Source organism: Pristiophorus japonicus, chromosome 3 (genome assembly GCF_044704955.1).
Source record: "Pristiophorus japonicus isolate sPriJap1 chromosome 3, sPriJap1.hap1, whole genome shotgun sequence".
NCBI lineage: Eukaryota > Metazoa > Chordata > Chondrichthyes > Pristiophoridae > Pristiophorus > Pristiophorus japonicus.
In genome coordinates, this window is record NC_091979.1 from 316,226,450 (window position 1) to 316,242,729 (window position 16,280).

At 49.6% G+C, this 16,280-nt stretch overlaps 1 protein-coding gene across 1 annotated transcript in view; it reads right to left on the reverse strand.

The window, feature by feature from the left end:
* Positions 1-1,365: 1,365 nt before the first annotated feature.
* LOC139260367 (solute carrier family 35 member G1-like) overlaps positions 1,366-16,280 on the reverse strand; it is a 61,006-nt gene continuing 46,091 nt past the window's right edge. The window contains exon 3 of the mRNA XM_070876911.1: positions 1,366-4,304. Within this exon, the coding sequence (XP_070733012.1) occupies positions 3,557-4,304 (748 nt within the window). The 3' untranslated portion in view covers positions 1,366-3,556. The remainder of the gene's footprint in view (positions 4,305-16,280) is intronic.

Genomic DNA, 16,280 nt, shown 5'->3' on the forward strand with positions numbered 1-16,280 from the left:
GGTGCAACGAGACCTGGGTGTCATGGTACATCAGTCATTGAAGGTTGGCATGCAGGTACAGCAGGCGGTTAAGAAAGCAAATGGCATGTTGGTCTTCATAGCGAGGGGATTTGAGTACAGGGGCAGGGAGGTGTTGCTACAGTTGTACAGGGCGTTGGTGAGGCCACACCTGGAGTATTGTGTACAGTTTTGGTCTCCTAACCTGAGGAAGGACATTCTTGCTATTGAGGGAGTGCAGCGAAGGTTCACCAGACTGATTCCCGGGATGGCGGGACTGACATATCAAGAAAGACTGGATCAACTGGGCTTGTATTCACTGGAGTTCAGAAGAATGAGAGGGGCCCTCATAGAAACGTTTAAAATTCTGATGGGTTTAGACAGGTTAGATGCAGGAAGAATGTTCCCAATGTTGGGGAAGTCCAGAACCAGGGGTCGCAGTCTAAGGATAAGGGGTAAGCCATTTAGGACCGAGATGAGGAGAAACTTCTTCACCCAGAGAGTGGTGAACCTGTGGAATTCTCTACCACAGAAAGTTGTTGAGTCCAATTCACTAAATATATTCAAAAAGGAGTTAGATGAAGTCCTTACTACTCGGGGGATCAAGGGGTATGGCGAGAAAGCAGGAATGGGGTACTGAAGTTGCATGTTCAGCCATGAACTCATTGAATGGCGGTGCAGGCTAGAAGGGCCGAATGGCCTACTCCTGCACCTATTTTCTGTTTCTATTAACTGTGGAATTTGCAGAGAAGGAGGGGCTTCTGTTGCCTATTTTAAATGAACCAATAGGATGGACGCTGGTCGCCTCAGTGTCACTAACAGAAAGGCAACTGCACCCCTCAAACTGAGGAGGCATCACTCATAATTAAACATAACATCTAAATCAAACTTAAATAACCTCACAATGTATTATCAGTGTCAATGGACATTATTCCCTGCAGTGCCCAGCGGTATCGGAAGGCCCCAAGTTTACATGTTCCCTCTCCGAGGCCACCTGGACACGGACTAGACCGTGCAAGAACAACAAATCGTATTTATATAGTGCATTTAAACTAGTAAAAAGTCCCAAGACGCTTCACAAAAGCGATTATCAGACAAAATTTGCCACCGAGCCTTTAAGACAGGTGATCAAAAGCTTGACAAAGAGGTAGGTGTTAACGAGTGACTTAAAGGAGGTTGAGAGGTTTAGGGAAGAAATTCCACAGCTTAGGACCTATACAACTTATCCCAAGGTCACCGATGGTGGAGCGATGAAAATCAGGAATGTGCAAGAGGCTGGAATTGGGGGAGCAGAGTGTTTGATGCCATGTGCAACATGAAACTTTGCAGAAACAACGTGGCTGAGGAAATGGGAAAGGCAGCCAGGCAAACAGATATATTTTTTAATGTAGTTGTGAAAAGTTAAAGTCTTGACTAGTAACACCAGTAAATAGTTCAACAGTCAAAAGGTTCGTACAACAAAATTCACTACAAACTGCAAACAGTGTGTCATGTAACAACACATAATTATTCTATGTGGCTGGATATTTGACAGCACGTCTATAATCTTTGGTAAATAAGACCTTGCTTCTCTTAACAAGTTCATCACATATCTCTCATCTATCTCCTAAATATGGGAACCGTTTTCTAGCTTAGCCTGTACTTCAATTAGTTTGTGGCATACTATGACAGGAGAAACAGAGACCAAAGCTTGGAAATTACTGAGGGTGAACTCGTATCAAATTTCTCTTGCTGTTATTTTAATGGAGGTATTAATTTGTTTATTTTAAAGGATTAACACTTGCATTAAAAATAGTGGAGAGGAATTTGATATAATGTGTTAAGCATCTGTATGATAATGTCAAATCCAGTCATTTCTTGCTCATGTCAAATTGAAAAAAAAACAACAAAACAATAGTGCAGTACTTTTAAGTCCTTTAGCACTTTGAAACCTTCATATATTACTGAAATTTACGCAAACCTCTTTCATGCTCTATGAACTGAGGTTAGTTAACATTAGAAGAAATAATAAACAAGCAATTCAGTGCAAGTATTTAAGTGCAAATATAACTGGCTTCAAATGTTATGCACATGTTGGTGTTTGCTACAAAATATAGTTGTAGAATTGGCCAAAAGTAGTGGCTCTTTTGAAAATGAAACTGCCCTTTTCTACGTGGGCCACAGTGGCCTGATTGATTATTTCGAATACGCTATGCTGTATTTCGAATGTGTTTTGTGCTGTATGTGGAGAAAGCTGAAACAACTCTTTAGTCAGCACTTCTGACTATTGTTTGGGATATGCTACAGAAGGCTTATGGGTTAGCCCTTTTAGTCATTAGTTTTATCAGTGCATTTATATTATACATTGCTGGATAACTGTTGGACATGTACAGAGTGGCTGCATTGTGTAAACTAAATTAACTTGGTTACTCTAGATTAAACTAATATATTTCACCTTCTGATGTCTGCTGTACGAAAGTATTTTTTAAATGTTGAAAATGAGAAAATTCAGAAGGATCTACTTTTATTAAACGTTTTAAGAATAAATAATTCTGTACTGAATTATAAATGAATAAAATCACACAGCTAAACAGAAAAGGCGAGAGTACAACTTTAGAAACCGAGTAAACAAAGTGTTATGAAACAATCGCTCACCACAAGTACTTGTGATCAGTATTGTTCTAGAGCCCTCGTCAGGATACGAAGAAAGAAATATCTTGCATTTATAGTGCGCCTTTCATGACCTCAGGAGTCTCAAAGAGCTTCACAACTAATGAATTACATTTGAAGTGTAGTCATTGGCGGCAGCCAATTTGCACACAGTAAGGTCTCACAAGCAGCAATGAGATAAATGACCAGATAATTTGTTTTTGGTGATGATTGTTGAGGGTTAAATGTTGACTAGGGCACGAGGAGAACTCGTCTGCCTTTCTTTAAATAGTGCTGTGGGATCGTTTACGTTCACTTCACCTGAGAGCAGATGGGGTTTCGGTTTAAAGTCTCATCCACAAGATGGCAACCCCAACAAGCAGTACTCCCTCAGCACTGCACTCATGTGCCAGCCCAGGTTATGTGCTCAAGTCTCTGGAGAGAGGCTTGATCCCATGACCCTGTGACTCACAGAGGTGACACTGAGCCACGACTGACACCCGCGTATTTCAAGGACAGTTTCCTGAGGTCTGAAAGAACATGAATGCACTTTCCGAAGTTAGTACATAGTGCGAAATCTCATACGTTGCTATTCAGACAACTTTGTCGCAACTAGGTTTCATCTGTCGGAAGCATAAAATATTACAAAAATGTTTATTTTGATGCTTAAAAAAAAAATTTTTAAATCCACAATTTAAATAATTGCTCTTACTAATGACTGCATCATCCTGAGAAAACCTTAATTAAAAGTGTGAGTATTCAGTCCGTATATTCACAAAGCAGGTCATTGACCAGCCTTGGCCTAGAATGAGTTGTTTAAAATGTTCTACCAGCAACTACGTTCAAATTTCAACTATGTTCCTGAGCAGACCCTCTAAATTTCAAATCATAATAGGCCAGGGTTCATAATAGGCCAGGGCTCGTTCTGACTTTATTTCGCCTTTCTGGTGCTGGTGTACCATTTCTGGAAAGCAACTCCGGTGGTACCAATTGTCACACAAAGTGCTCCTCCCAAACTCCACCAGGTAGGGGTAAGATTCAGGAAAAAATACTGAAATATAAATGCCAGGATCACTTCCGATGTCTTCATCACAGCCACGGGTGCAGCCTTCTCTATCTGCAAAGCTTTGGTGATAAAGGCCTGGCTTGCGATCCCGAAGATGGCGATCAGGATTAGAAATGCTCGATCCACACCGCAGTGGGGCAGGCTCCATTCCTGAATGATTGAGACTACAATCACGCACAGAACTAATCCGATCACCGAGTAGTACCAGATGGAAAGGAAATAATTGACGGATTTGCCCATTTTCCGGATCACAATCAGCGTCATTGCTGCACAGATTGCGCTGCCGAAAGCAGCGGCAGTCCCCCTGATATGATCCCTGTAGTCACTTTCAAATCCAGAAACGTGAGCTCCAAAGAGAAACGGAGGTCTGGCGATAAGGATCACCCCGGCTAAAGTAAAGATGGTGAATACGGGATCCCACAAAGTGCATCTTTCCTTCAAAAAAATCCATGCAAATATGGTAACGAAGACCGGGTTACTAAATAGAATGACAGTGGCGTCAGCCAAAGGCATCTGTTGAATGGCATAGAAAAGCAGCATCATGGCTGAAGCACCAAGGATCCCTCGCATGAGAAGCAAACCTCTTTGGCCCCGTGGTCCCAGAATGTCCAGTCTGCAAAGCAATTTGACAGATTAAAGCGTTAACATTTAGTGCAAGTGTTTCTCTTACCCTTAATACATTTTATTTTACTTTTGGTTCTTAGTTTAGTTAGAGAGATGAAAGAGGAACTATTTTGAGGCTTAAGTTTTATGTACACGGGCCGACTTTTCCATTCGTTTTCAAATGAATGGATGGACGATTGTGAAGGTGTGCTTCCCGCAGCTCCCGTACCTGCACTGCTCCCGACGGGCGACGTGGGATCACCAATCATCTTTCCCAACTCTCTCCCCATCTTAATTCCAAACCCCACTGTTCTGGAGAGATGCATGTTGGACATCCTGGGGAGTTAAAATGTTAACAGTTGAATTTCTTTGCATCTTAAAGCAAGAGGCTTTCCAAGCTTTCCGATTATAAACAGGATGACTTGGAAAGGTCGTGAGAAGGCACTGCTTGTTTTCTGAAATATCAAGTGCTTAGGGACTAAGGGGTCAAAACTGCCCCGTTTCTTAAAGCCTCTTACCACCAGAAATCGGCGGCCATGCGGCGGAGTGGAGTGGCCGCTGACTTGTCGTGGAACGGCTGCCGATAGCCCAATTGCCCTTCCGCGGCAGTGACCATTCCCGCACCGCTTCTCCCCCAGTTCAGTGGCGGTGCTGGCCCGCACTCCTAAATGCGTCCTGGGCCGGAAGTGAAATTCCGCTCTAAAAGTCGTCCGACTGCCAAGAGTAAGTTGTTTTTGGGTGGCGCATAGCTCCTGATGCACACCGCCAGAGTGCCTTAAAGGTCTGCTGCTTTGCGTTGATTTTGTGTCGGCGACTGTTTCCCGTTGTTTCACGCACAGTGCAAGGATACACAGAGCGCGCTGCTTTGCGAGTCTCCACCTGCAGAACAGGGAGGCCACCTCGAGGAGACTGGGCTTGGCGAGGGCTTTGAAATGGGGACAGTGCAGGCAGGCCGCCTCCTGCACGCCTCGGTGGCAAACGCAAAGGGCGGCGCCGGGGGGCAACGGCTGCAGAGGCAGTGGGCAATGGCCGTAGAGGCAGTGGGCAATGGCCGTAGAGGCAGTGGGCAATGGCCGTAGAGGCAGTGGGCAACGGCTGCAGAGGCAGTGGGCAACGGCTGCAGAGGCAGTGGGCAATGGCCGCAGAGGCAGTGGGCAATGGCCGTAGAGGCAGTGGGCAACGGCTGCAGAGGCAGTGGGCAATGGCCGTAGAGGCAGTGGGCAACGGCTGCAGAGGCAGTGGGCAACGGCTGCAGAGGCAGTGGGCAATGGCCGTAGAGGCAGTGGGCAACGGCTGCAGAGGCAGTGGGCAATGGCCGTAGAGGCAGTGGGCAATGGCTGCAGAGGCAGTGGGCAACGGCCGCAGAGGCAGTGGGCAATGGCCATAGAGGCAGTGGGCAACGGCTGCAGAGGCAGTGGGCAACGGCTGCAGAGGCAGTGGGCAATGGCCGTAGAGGCAGTGGGCAAAGGCTGCAGAGGCAGTGGGCAATGGCCGTAGAGGCAGTGGGCAATGGCTGCAGAGGCAGTGGGCAACGGCCGCAGAGGCAGTGGGCAATAGCCGTAGAGGCAGTGGGCAACGGCTGCAGAGGCAGTGGGCAATGGCCGCAGAGGCAGTGGGCAACGGCCGCAGAGGCAGTGGGCAACGGCTGCAGAGGCAGTGGGCAACGGCCGCAGGCACCATTGCGGCCCATCACAGAGAGGTGGCGTCAGAGAACAGGCCAGAGAGCTGCCACAGGAAGGCCCTCAGCGTCCCCCAAGGAGGAGAGTGAGGTACCCGGACCCCCCCCCTCCTCCCCCCTCCCCCCACCCACACCAGATACTGGGCCAGCAGGCCAGGACACAGCCTGCAGGGGAGCCAGATGCTGAGCAGCAGCAACCTGCAGAGGCAGAGCAGCAGGGAGAAGCCAACGAGTCACAGCACAGAGCAAGATGGCTGCACAGATGTGGGGGTGCCAGGCCATAGCGTCACAGGGTCTTCCCGCAACAATTCTCATGCAGGGATATGAATGATGATCAATGCCTGTGCAGATTAAGATTCCGCCAGGACGTTGTGACTGAGCTCTGTAATCTCCTGCAGGCAGAATTGGAGCCTCAAACACGGGGCGTGGACAGCCCTGAGCGCGGTGTCCAAGGTGACCATCACCCTGAACCTTTATGCGACTGAGTCCTTCCCAGCTGCCACTGTGGACATGTGCAACATCTCGTAGATTGCAGCTTATACATCGATACGGGAGGTCACAGATGCTGTGTATAGCAGGAGAGCCAATTACATCTCATTCCCCATGACCAGGGACAAGCAGTTGGAGCAGCAGGCTGGATTCCTGCGCATTGTGGGCTTCCCCGTGGTCCGGGGGTGGGGGGGGGTCATTGTCTGCACCCATATCGGTCTCCGGACACCAACAAATTCCCGAGCAATTTCGAAAGCACAAGGGCTTCTTCTCCCTCAATGTTCAACTTGTTTGCGACTACAACCTTTGTGACTACAAAGATTATGGAAGTGGATGCCAGGTTTCCTGGCAGTAGCCACGACTCACACTGCGTCAGAGCGGTGTGCCACACCCCTTCACTGGTCCCAATGAAGGCTGTGACTGGCTCCTTGGTGACAAGGGCTACGCACTGAGCACTTGGCTCATGACTCCTCTGCGCACCCCTAGACCTGACGGGCAGCTCGCGCACAATGAGAGTCTGACAGCCACCCAGGACCAATCATCGAACACACAATTGGCACTCTCAAATAGAGGTTCCGTTGCCTGGACCACTCTGGGTGTGCTGCAGGACTCGCCTGAACGTGTCTCCATATTCGTGGTGGTGTGCTGCACGCTCCACAACCTGGCTATCATGAGGGCACAGCCATTGGAGGAGATAGAAAGAAACATAGAAAATAGGTGCAGGAGTAGGCCATTCGGCCCTTCGAGCCTGCACCGCCATTCAATAAGATCACGGCTGATCATGCAACTTCAGTACCCCATTCCTGCTTTCTCTCCATACCCCTTGATCCCTTTAGCCGTAAAAGGCCACAGCTAACTCCCTTTTGACTATATCTAACGAACTGGCCTCAACAACTGGTGTGGAGGAGTAGGAGCAGGCACAGGAGGAGTAGGATGTGGGTGGGCAGCCACGCAGGAGGGGGCATCGCCATCGTGACCCTGGAAGGGAAGCACAAAGCCGTCTGATAGCTGCGCGGTACACATAACTCAATGCCCAGTTGAGCCTGTATCTGGCAATGTCCTTGGGCCAACCTGTGAGCCCTCTCACACATCAGTCAAATGAGAGAACTCAACACAAATTCCAAACACAAAATAAAGATTTATTAGAACCCAAACAATGGGTTTGCAAAACATGTAATTAATTATCACCCTTGCGCAACTCCTTATTACACGTTACGCAGATCTCTTCATACACTATGCTGTACCTGCCTCATGGCTTTGCGAAGGCTGCTATGTGTCTGTAGAGGAAGCTACAGATGTCCTTCTCGGACACCCTCGACCAGCTCTGGCCCTGGAAGGTCCGGCTGCAGACTGGGGCCGCATCCCTCCTGTGCGCCTTCAGTCAGAAGCAGCTGGGGCGAATCCATGAATGGCAGCAACTGTGGAGTGGCAGGTCTCGGCTCAGGGCTGCTGTGAATCTGAGAGCCCAGATCAGTCTCCGAGGAGCCAACACCACCCCCCCCCCCCCCCGGGGCAGCACCCTACCTCCCCCACCAAGCTGCTGGAGCACAGGTCGGTGGGATGTGCTGGCACCCTTAGGCCCCCGGTGGACCCAGTCGCATTGGCAGCAGTCCAGTCTCACGTAGCCTCCAGCTGAGACTGCATGAGAGCAGCCACACTCTGGAAGCCATCAGAGACGACAGCAGTCAGACGCTGTGTGTCCTGTTGCCCAGAGTGCATGAGAGCATTCTGAGCTTCCAGGGCAGCGGCCATCCTGTGCAAAGAAGCAGAGCCTCGCTCGCTCCCTCACACCCGTGCTGCAATGGCAGCTGTCACCTCCGCCAAGAGACGCATCATCGCAGCTGGATTCACACGCTCACTCTGGGATTCCACCATCGTCTGCACACTGGCAATGTTGGTCCCCATGATGTGCGCAGAGCTGTCTACAATGCGCGAGGCGGACTCCTCCATGCTCCTGGCCACTTGCCACAGCCTCTCGGGCACCCTTGCATTGCCGCCAAGAGTTCCGATTGCATGGCCTCCACTGATAGGTCCTTACTATACAGTATAAATGCACACGAAGCCCATGCTCGAGAGGTCAGTCTGTGACCTGTCCTTTATTCCTTAGCACTCCAAGTGATGAAGGTGGGTGGAGCTTCCCCTTTTGTACCTGAAGGCCCAGGTTAGGAGTGTCTCCCACCTAGTGGTCATTGTTCTCAGTGTACAACTTAGATCAGATTATACATGGGTTACAATGCTGGTTGAATACATGACATCACCTTCCCCCGCACCCCACCCCGGCCAAAGTCTTATTGGGATCACAGGTTGAGTCTCTTGTAGAGCGCCTGAGTTGAGGCTCCAGTTGTTGGGCACTGGCCTGAGTGTCTGTTATTTGCAGTGCCTCAGGCCTGTCCGGACTGCCCACAGTGACTGGGCTCTCCTCCCTTTGGTTCCGGTGTTCGGTCACCTGTGGTGGAGTGAACTCTACATCGTGTTCTTCCTCTGCTTCTTCTATGGGGTTGCTGAACCTCCTTTTTGTTTGATCCACGTGTTTGTGGCAGATTTGTCCATTGGTAAGTTTAACTACCACAGTGCCTGCGAGCCATTTGGGCCCTGCAGCGTAGTGGAGGACAAAAACAGGATCATTTACATCAATACATCGCGCCCTTGCATTCCTGTCATGGTAGTCATATTGTGGCTGGCGCCTGCTCTCAACAATTTCTTTCATGGTGGGGTGTAGAAGTGATAACCGGGTTTTGAGCGTCCTTTTCATTAGCAGCTCCGCGGGTGGAACCCCTGTGAGCGTGTGTGTTCGGGATCTGTAGGCCAACAGGAGGCGTAATAAGCATCTTTGTAGGGAACCCCCTTGGATTCTGAGCATCCCCTGTTTGATTATCTGCACTGCTCGTTGCACCTGGCCGTTTGAGGCCGGCTTGAACGGTTCCATTCTGACATAGTTGATTCCATTGCCTGCCATGAATTCCTGGAATTCAGTGCTTGTGAAGCACAGGCCATTGTCGCTGACCAAGACGTCCGGTAGACCGTGGGCGGCGAACATTGCCCGTAGACTTTCTACCGTGGAAGAGGATGTGCTTGAATTTAAAATGTCACACTTGATCCATTTGGAGTAGGCGTCTACTACAACCAAAAACATTTTTCCCATGAGAGGAGCTGCGTAGTCCACATGGATGCGTGACCAAGGCTTGGCGGGCTATGGCCAGCGGCTAAGAGGGGCTTCCCTGGGTGCATTGCCCAGCTGGGCACATGTGTTGCACCTGCGAACACAAAGTTCCAGATCTGCGTCTATCCCTGGCCACCAAACGTGTGACCTGGCAATTGCCTTCATCAGGACAATGCCCGGGTGCTCATTGTGGAGTTCTCTGATGAATACCTCTCTGCCCATCTGGGGCATGACTACTCGGTTTCCCCATAGTAGGCAATCGGCATGAATCGAGAGTTCATCCCTGCGCCTGTGAAATGGTTTAAATTCCTCAGGGCATGCCCTGTATGTGGCTGCCCAGTCCCCATTCAGGACACATTTCTTGACTAGAGACAATAGCGGGTCTCTATTTGTCCAGACTTTAATCTGACGGGCTGTCACAGGTGAGCCTTCGCTTCCGAAAGCTTCAACAGCCATGACCATCTCAGCATCATGCTCGGTAGCCCCTTCAATGGTGGCTAGTGGGGGCCTGCTGAGCACAACAGATGTCCGTTCAGGATTCGCTCGGCCGCCGCGATCTTCCAACGAAATATGGAAAGCCTCCTCAAGTCGATTCCCGGGATGGTGGTTTTTCAGGACGACATCCTCATCACGGGTTACGATACTGAAGAACACTTCCACAACCTGGAGGAGGTGCTACGCAGACTGGACCAGGTAGGGCTGCGACTGAAAAAGGTGCCCGGTCTGTGCCGAATTGTATAGTCATAGGCGGCTAAACGTGAGTGCCCACCTCTATGCGGGCCGATGCGTTTGCATTTTATGGCTTTGTTGTCGGCTAAAAGCGACGTTAGGAGTTTGTGATCTGTCTCCAGCTCAAATTTCCTGCCAAACAGGTACTGGTGCATTTTCTTTACAGCATATACACGTGAGCGCCTCCTTTTCTACCATCCCGTAGCCCCTTTCTGCCTGGGACAGACTTCTGGAGGCATAAGCTACCGGCTGTAACTGACCCTTGGCATTAACATGCTGCAACACACATCCGACCCCATAGGACGACGCATCGCACGTTAACACAAGTTTCTTACATGGGTCATATAGTGTTAACAGATTGTTGGAACATAACAAATTGCGTGCTCTATTAAAAGCCCTTTCCTGGCTGTCCCCCCAGACCCAATCGCGACCTTTGCGTAGGAGCACGTGTAGCGGCTCTAGCAGCGTGCTCAATTTGGGAAGAAAGTTACCAAAATAGTTCAGGAGCCCCAGGAACGAACGCAGCTCCGTCGTGTTACGGGGTCTGGGTGCTCTCTGGATCGCTTCCGTCTTGGACGCAGTAGGGCTGATCCCGTCTGCTGCTACCCTCATCCCCAGGAATTCTACCACTGGAGCTAGGAAGACGCACTTCGCCTTTTTCAGTCGCAGCCCTACCCGGTCCAGTCTGCGTAGCACCTCCTCCAGGTTGTGGAGGTGTTCTTCAGTATCGTAACCCGTGATGAGGATGTCGTCCTGAAAAACCACCGTCCCTGGAATCGACTTGGAGGCTTTCCATATTTCGTTGGTAAATCGCGGCGGCCGAGCGAATCCCGAACAGACATCTGTTGTACTCAAACAACCCCTTGTGTGTTGTGATGGTGGTCAGCTTCTTCGACTCACTCGCCAGCTCCTGGGTCATGTAAGCTGAGGTCAGGTCCAATTTTGAAAAATGTGCGCCACCAAAGAGGTAGCAGGTACTGGTCTTGGAGTGACACCCGATTGATGGTGGCCTTGTAATCACCACATATCCTGACCGACCCATTTGCCTTGAGCACCGGCACAATCGGGTTCGCCCAGTCACTGAATTCGACTGGCGACATGATGCCTTCCCTCAGCAGGCGGTCCAAATCGCCTTCTATCTTTTCCCTCATCATCTACGGCACCGCTCTGGCCTTGTGGTGTACTGGCCTGGCATCCGGGTTTATGTGAATCACTACCTTGGCCCCCATGAAAGTGCCGATGCCGGGTTGAAATAATGAGTCAAATTTGTCCAGGATCTGTGAGCATGATACTCGCTCCACAGAAGAAATTGCATTGACATCGCCCCATTTCCAGTTCATGACAGCAAGCCAACTCCTCCCCAGTAGTGCGGGACCGTCCCCTGGGACAATCCAGAGTGGCAACCTGTTCTCCGAATCTTTGTGGGTCATGACTACTGTGGCGCTGCCTAGCACTGGAATGATCTGCTTTGTGCAAGTCCGTAGCTGTGCGTCAATCGGCGATAATTTTGGCCTCCTGGCCTTGGACGGCCACAACTTTTCGAACTGTTTGATACCCATCAGAGACTGGCTGGCCCCCGTGTCTAGCTCCATTGATACTGGGATGCCATTGAGGAGCACTTTCATCATTATCGGTGGTGTCCTGGTGTATGAACTGTATACGTGCTCCACATGAACTCGCTGAACTTCAGCTTCCAGCGATTTCCCCCAGCGTTCATTTCTGCAGGTATTTTGCTCATCTCTGCAAACTCCGGCTGAGTGTGTGCCTCCACACCTCCAACACGAGCTGTTGTTGCCAGTCGATCATCCCTGACTGCCCCTGTTATTGTCCTTGAGTGCACCATTAACAGGTGTTGATGGCCCCATTACTGACCGCATTGTCCCTTGCAATGGTGTGAATCGCCGTTCAGCTTGCCATTGTCTCTGTCGAACTCCCCCTCTGGGTTTGACTACATGTTGGGGCATGCCCGATTGCCCTTGTCTGCCTGGAGAACTGTGTGCTGCTTTAACAATGTTGAATCTCTGTCCCAACCATTCCTTCACACAATACCTCTCGTCTGTTCTGCTAGTGGCCTTGCTCGCGTGGTTTAAATCCCAGTTTCTCATCGCCATTGATACATCCTTACTATACAGTATAAATGCACACGAGGCCTATGCTTGAGGTCAGTCCTTTATTCCTTAGCACTCAAGTGATGAAGGTGGGTGGAGCTTCCCCTTTTGTACCTGAAGGCCCAGGTTAGGAGTGTCTCCCACCTAGTGGTCATTGTTCTCACAGTGTACAACTTAGGTCAGTTTATACATGGGTTACAATGCTGGTTGAATACATGACATCCACCCTTTGCTCATAAGCCCCAACATCGATGGGCTAGTCGGACTCCTCCTCAGCAGGACTCGGCTGCGCACTCGCCTCCCGGAGCGATGGTACCCGAGGTTCTCTTAGCCTTACACCATGCTGCAGTCCGCTAGGCCCCGGTGCTTCACCCAGTGCAGACCCTTCTCCTAATTCTAGGTTACCCGACTGCGGACTCCCAGTATCCGAGTTGGTGTGTGGGACTGTATGAAGCAGTGACGCAGTGTTGCTGGCAGAACTCTCCCGCTCTCCATCTCCCTCATCTGAAATGCCACCAACAACATCGAGGGGGTCAACTGTCTCCTCATGACTGTGGCTGCCAGTCGCGTCAAGGGTCTCTGTGTTACGCTCAGGATGACACTCTGGGTCTCATCTGCAATCATAAAAGGAAGCAGGGGTGCCGTGAGAGTGAGCAGCACATTGCACCATGCAGCAAGCAGCTTGTACAGCAGCATGAGCAATCGCCAGGTAGGCCATTGCACGGTGAGGGAGAGATGGCAGTGCACAAAGGCCTTCACTTAACCATGCTGCCCCCAGCGACATTGGAGCAGCCACCAGCCACAGGGACTTCAACGTGCGCGCCCACTAGCCTCTGCACCCGCTCCTCAAGATCGGTGGGCGGCACATTCTGCCAGTCACCACCACCAGTGGCTTGCTGGTCGGCATGGTTGTGCGGCACCTTGGCCTGCAAAGCAACGAAGTGGCAGTTTCAAGAGGCCTCGGCAATGAGTGCAAATCTGGGTCCATTACATGCAGCTGTGATTCCGAGATGCTCGGGATCCTCCATTGTGAGCGGGCACACATACAGGCCTAGCAATCAACAGCTACGTCAGCTAGTATGTCGTGTTGGTGAGAAACAAGTTAAGGCGGAGGAGTGTGGCAGATATAATGTGACGACTCAGGGAAAGATGTACTCACTTTCATCACTCGAATAAGGTCAGTTAGCCTTTTCCTGCATTGGTTGGGGGTGCGCCGGTGAATTGAGGTCCCCGAAACCTCCTCCGCAAGCGCCCTCCAGGCATCTGTGAAGACGCTCGCTCCGACTCGGTGTCCTACCACTTTCAGGGAAGAGTAGGCAGCCGCCTCCTTCCCTCCACAGCTTCCATTAGTTTCCAGCTCTGCGTCGCTGAAGCGGCTGGCCCTCCTCAACCCTCCCCTTGCAGCCATCTCCTCGGATACAGGTGAGAACAAAGTCGTGATACAGCTGCAAACCCCGCAGCTGCACCGTTAGCGTCAATTGGCTGGGGCGGAATTGCATTGTGCAAACACCGCTCTGCTGACACACCGCTGAAACCAGCCCATTACCCCAGTCAGTACCACTCCACGCCGTTATGGGCCCGAGAAAGCAGAATGTCCCTCTCAACAACACCACTCCATCCATCTCAGCGGTAAGGGAAGCTAAAATGCAGTGCATGCGCCCCGTTTTGGGCGGGTAGCAATTTCAGCCCCTAAGTGTTAGTAATGACGTCACCCACGAGTGGTTTCGTTTTAGGCTAATAAAACAGGAGTAACGAGTCCATTTGTTAAGATAACAGTCGGCAAAGGAAGTCTTTAAGGGAAGTGGTTCGGAGGTAAATAATTGCGAACTGTTTACATAATCTGTTTTCAGAGGATTTAGGAAATAGATATATCATTTTGACATTTTCCTTTGATGTAGTCAAAATATAGTGCGTAAAGGATCATGGTTTTTAATAGCTTCTTAGAATATACTCAAAAGATACAGAAACCAAATACCCACTCTCTGTATACAATTAATGGCCGATCACCTTTTTATTGTGCATCAATAAAGTCTTTCTGTTTACTCTACTATGACGTCTCTTGCTTACTCGAAACGTGTTGTTGTGAACCAGAGGTTGCTTAAGAAATGGTGCTGTGAACTCGACTGTCAAATGTGCGGACGGCAAGTATGAATTAATAATCGATAGTGGGTATAACTAGCTCCTGGGAATCGCGATCTAGGGAATAGGATGGAATCATTCAACATAGTCAGCTTCTCGACCAAGTTGGTCCCTTTGAAAATTTATGACTGGATTAAAAGTAATGGGGGTTCTTACAGTTTTTCCAAGGAAATTTTAAACAGGAGCTGGGAGAAAATTGAACAAGCACTGGAGAATGCGTGTCTGCAGAGTCAAAAAGATAGCAGGTAGAAAATGTTCCTGTTTCAGCAGAAACAAAAAGGAAAGTAGACAGAGTGCATTCCTATTGCAAGGGCTTTGCCTGGATATAGGCTTTGTCTTGAGGAGAAAGCATGCTCAGACACAGGCTGAAAATAGGGTCTTGAAGACAGAATTAGAGAAGCTTAAGGAGGAGTTTGATGCAGTCACGGTCCATGCTGTGCAAGCTACTGAGTACGAACTTCTGCCCCATTATGACTGACTTCCGCCCCGCTCTCAAAAAAATGGCAAAGAGCTGACTGTTGCAGGGTTGGGCCGCCGCATCCATTGCAGCAGCCAAAACACAACAAAAACGGTAGGTGTGTCCCATTTCCGGCGGGGGTGAATTTCGGCCCCAAAATGTGGGAGTCATACACCTGTTCTACAGGAATGCGGAATGGAAGTTGGAATGTTGAAAATGTTGAGAGAAGCAGTTACAGTAGTCCCACACTGTGACGCGAGAAAATAATTGGGTTTCGCGACTGAATATTCAGCTGATAGTTTTATGATTATTTATTAATCTAACATAGGAACAGGAATAGGCCATTCAGTCCCTCGAGCCTGTTCTGCCACTCAATGATATCATGGTTAATCTGCATCTTAACTTCATCCACCTGCCTTGGCTCCAGTTCCTTTTATAACCTCATCTAGCAAAAATCTATCGATCTCGGATTTAAATGATGAATTGAGCTAGCATCCACTGCTTTTTGTGGGAGAGAATTCCACACGTACCTCTCTTTGCATGAAGAAGTGTTTCCTAACTTCTTTCCTGAATGGCCTGGCTCTGATTTTAAGGTTATTTCCTCTTGTCCCAGACTCCCAACCCGGGGAAAAAGGTTCTCTCTATCTACCATATCAATTCCTTTCAAAATAGTAAACACCGCAATCAAATCACCCCTTAACCTTCTATATTCCAGGGAATACAAGCCTACGCTAGGTATGACCTTGCATCTGTAAAACCTCTCAGCACTCAAGAAGAACTAATTCCTTGCTCCCTGTTGGAGTAAATTAACAGTTGGTTCTAAATGTCTTTCAGAACCGATATCAAGAGTCTGGCATTCTGAAGCAGATCTCTTAAAAACCTGCCCTTGTGCAAGAAGGAATCTGCCACCATGTGGTGCTGCAGTGTAACTGTAGCAGACATCATCATCATCGTAGGCAGTCCCTCGTATCTTAGAAACACAGAAATTAGGTGCAGGAGTAAGCCATTCGGCCCTTCGAGCCTGCACCACCATTCAATATGATCATGGCTGATCATGCAACTTCAGTACACCTTTCCTGCTTTCTCTCCATACCCCTTGATCCCTTTAGCCGTAAGGGCCACATCTAACTCCCTCTTGAATATATCCAATGAACTGGACTCCACAACTTTCTGTGGTAGGGAATTCCACAGGTTAACAACTCTCTGGGTGAAAAAGTTTCCCCTCA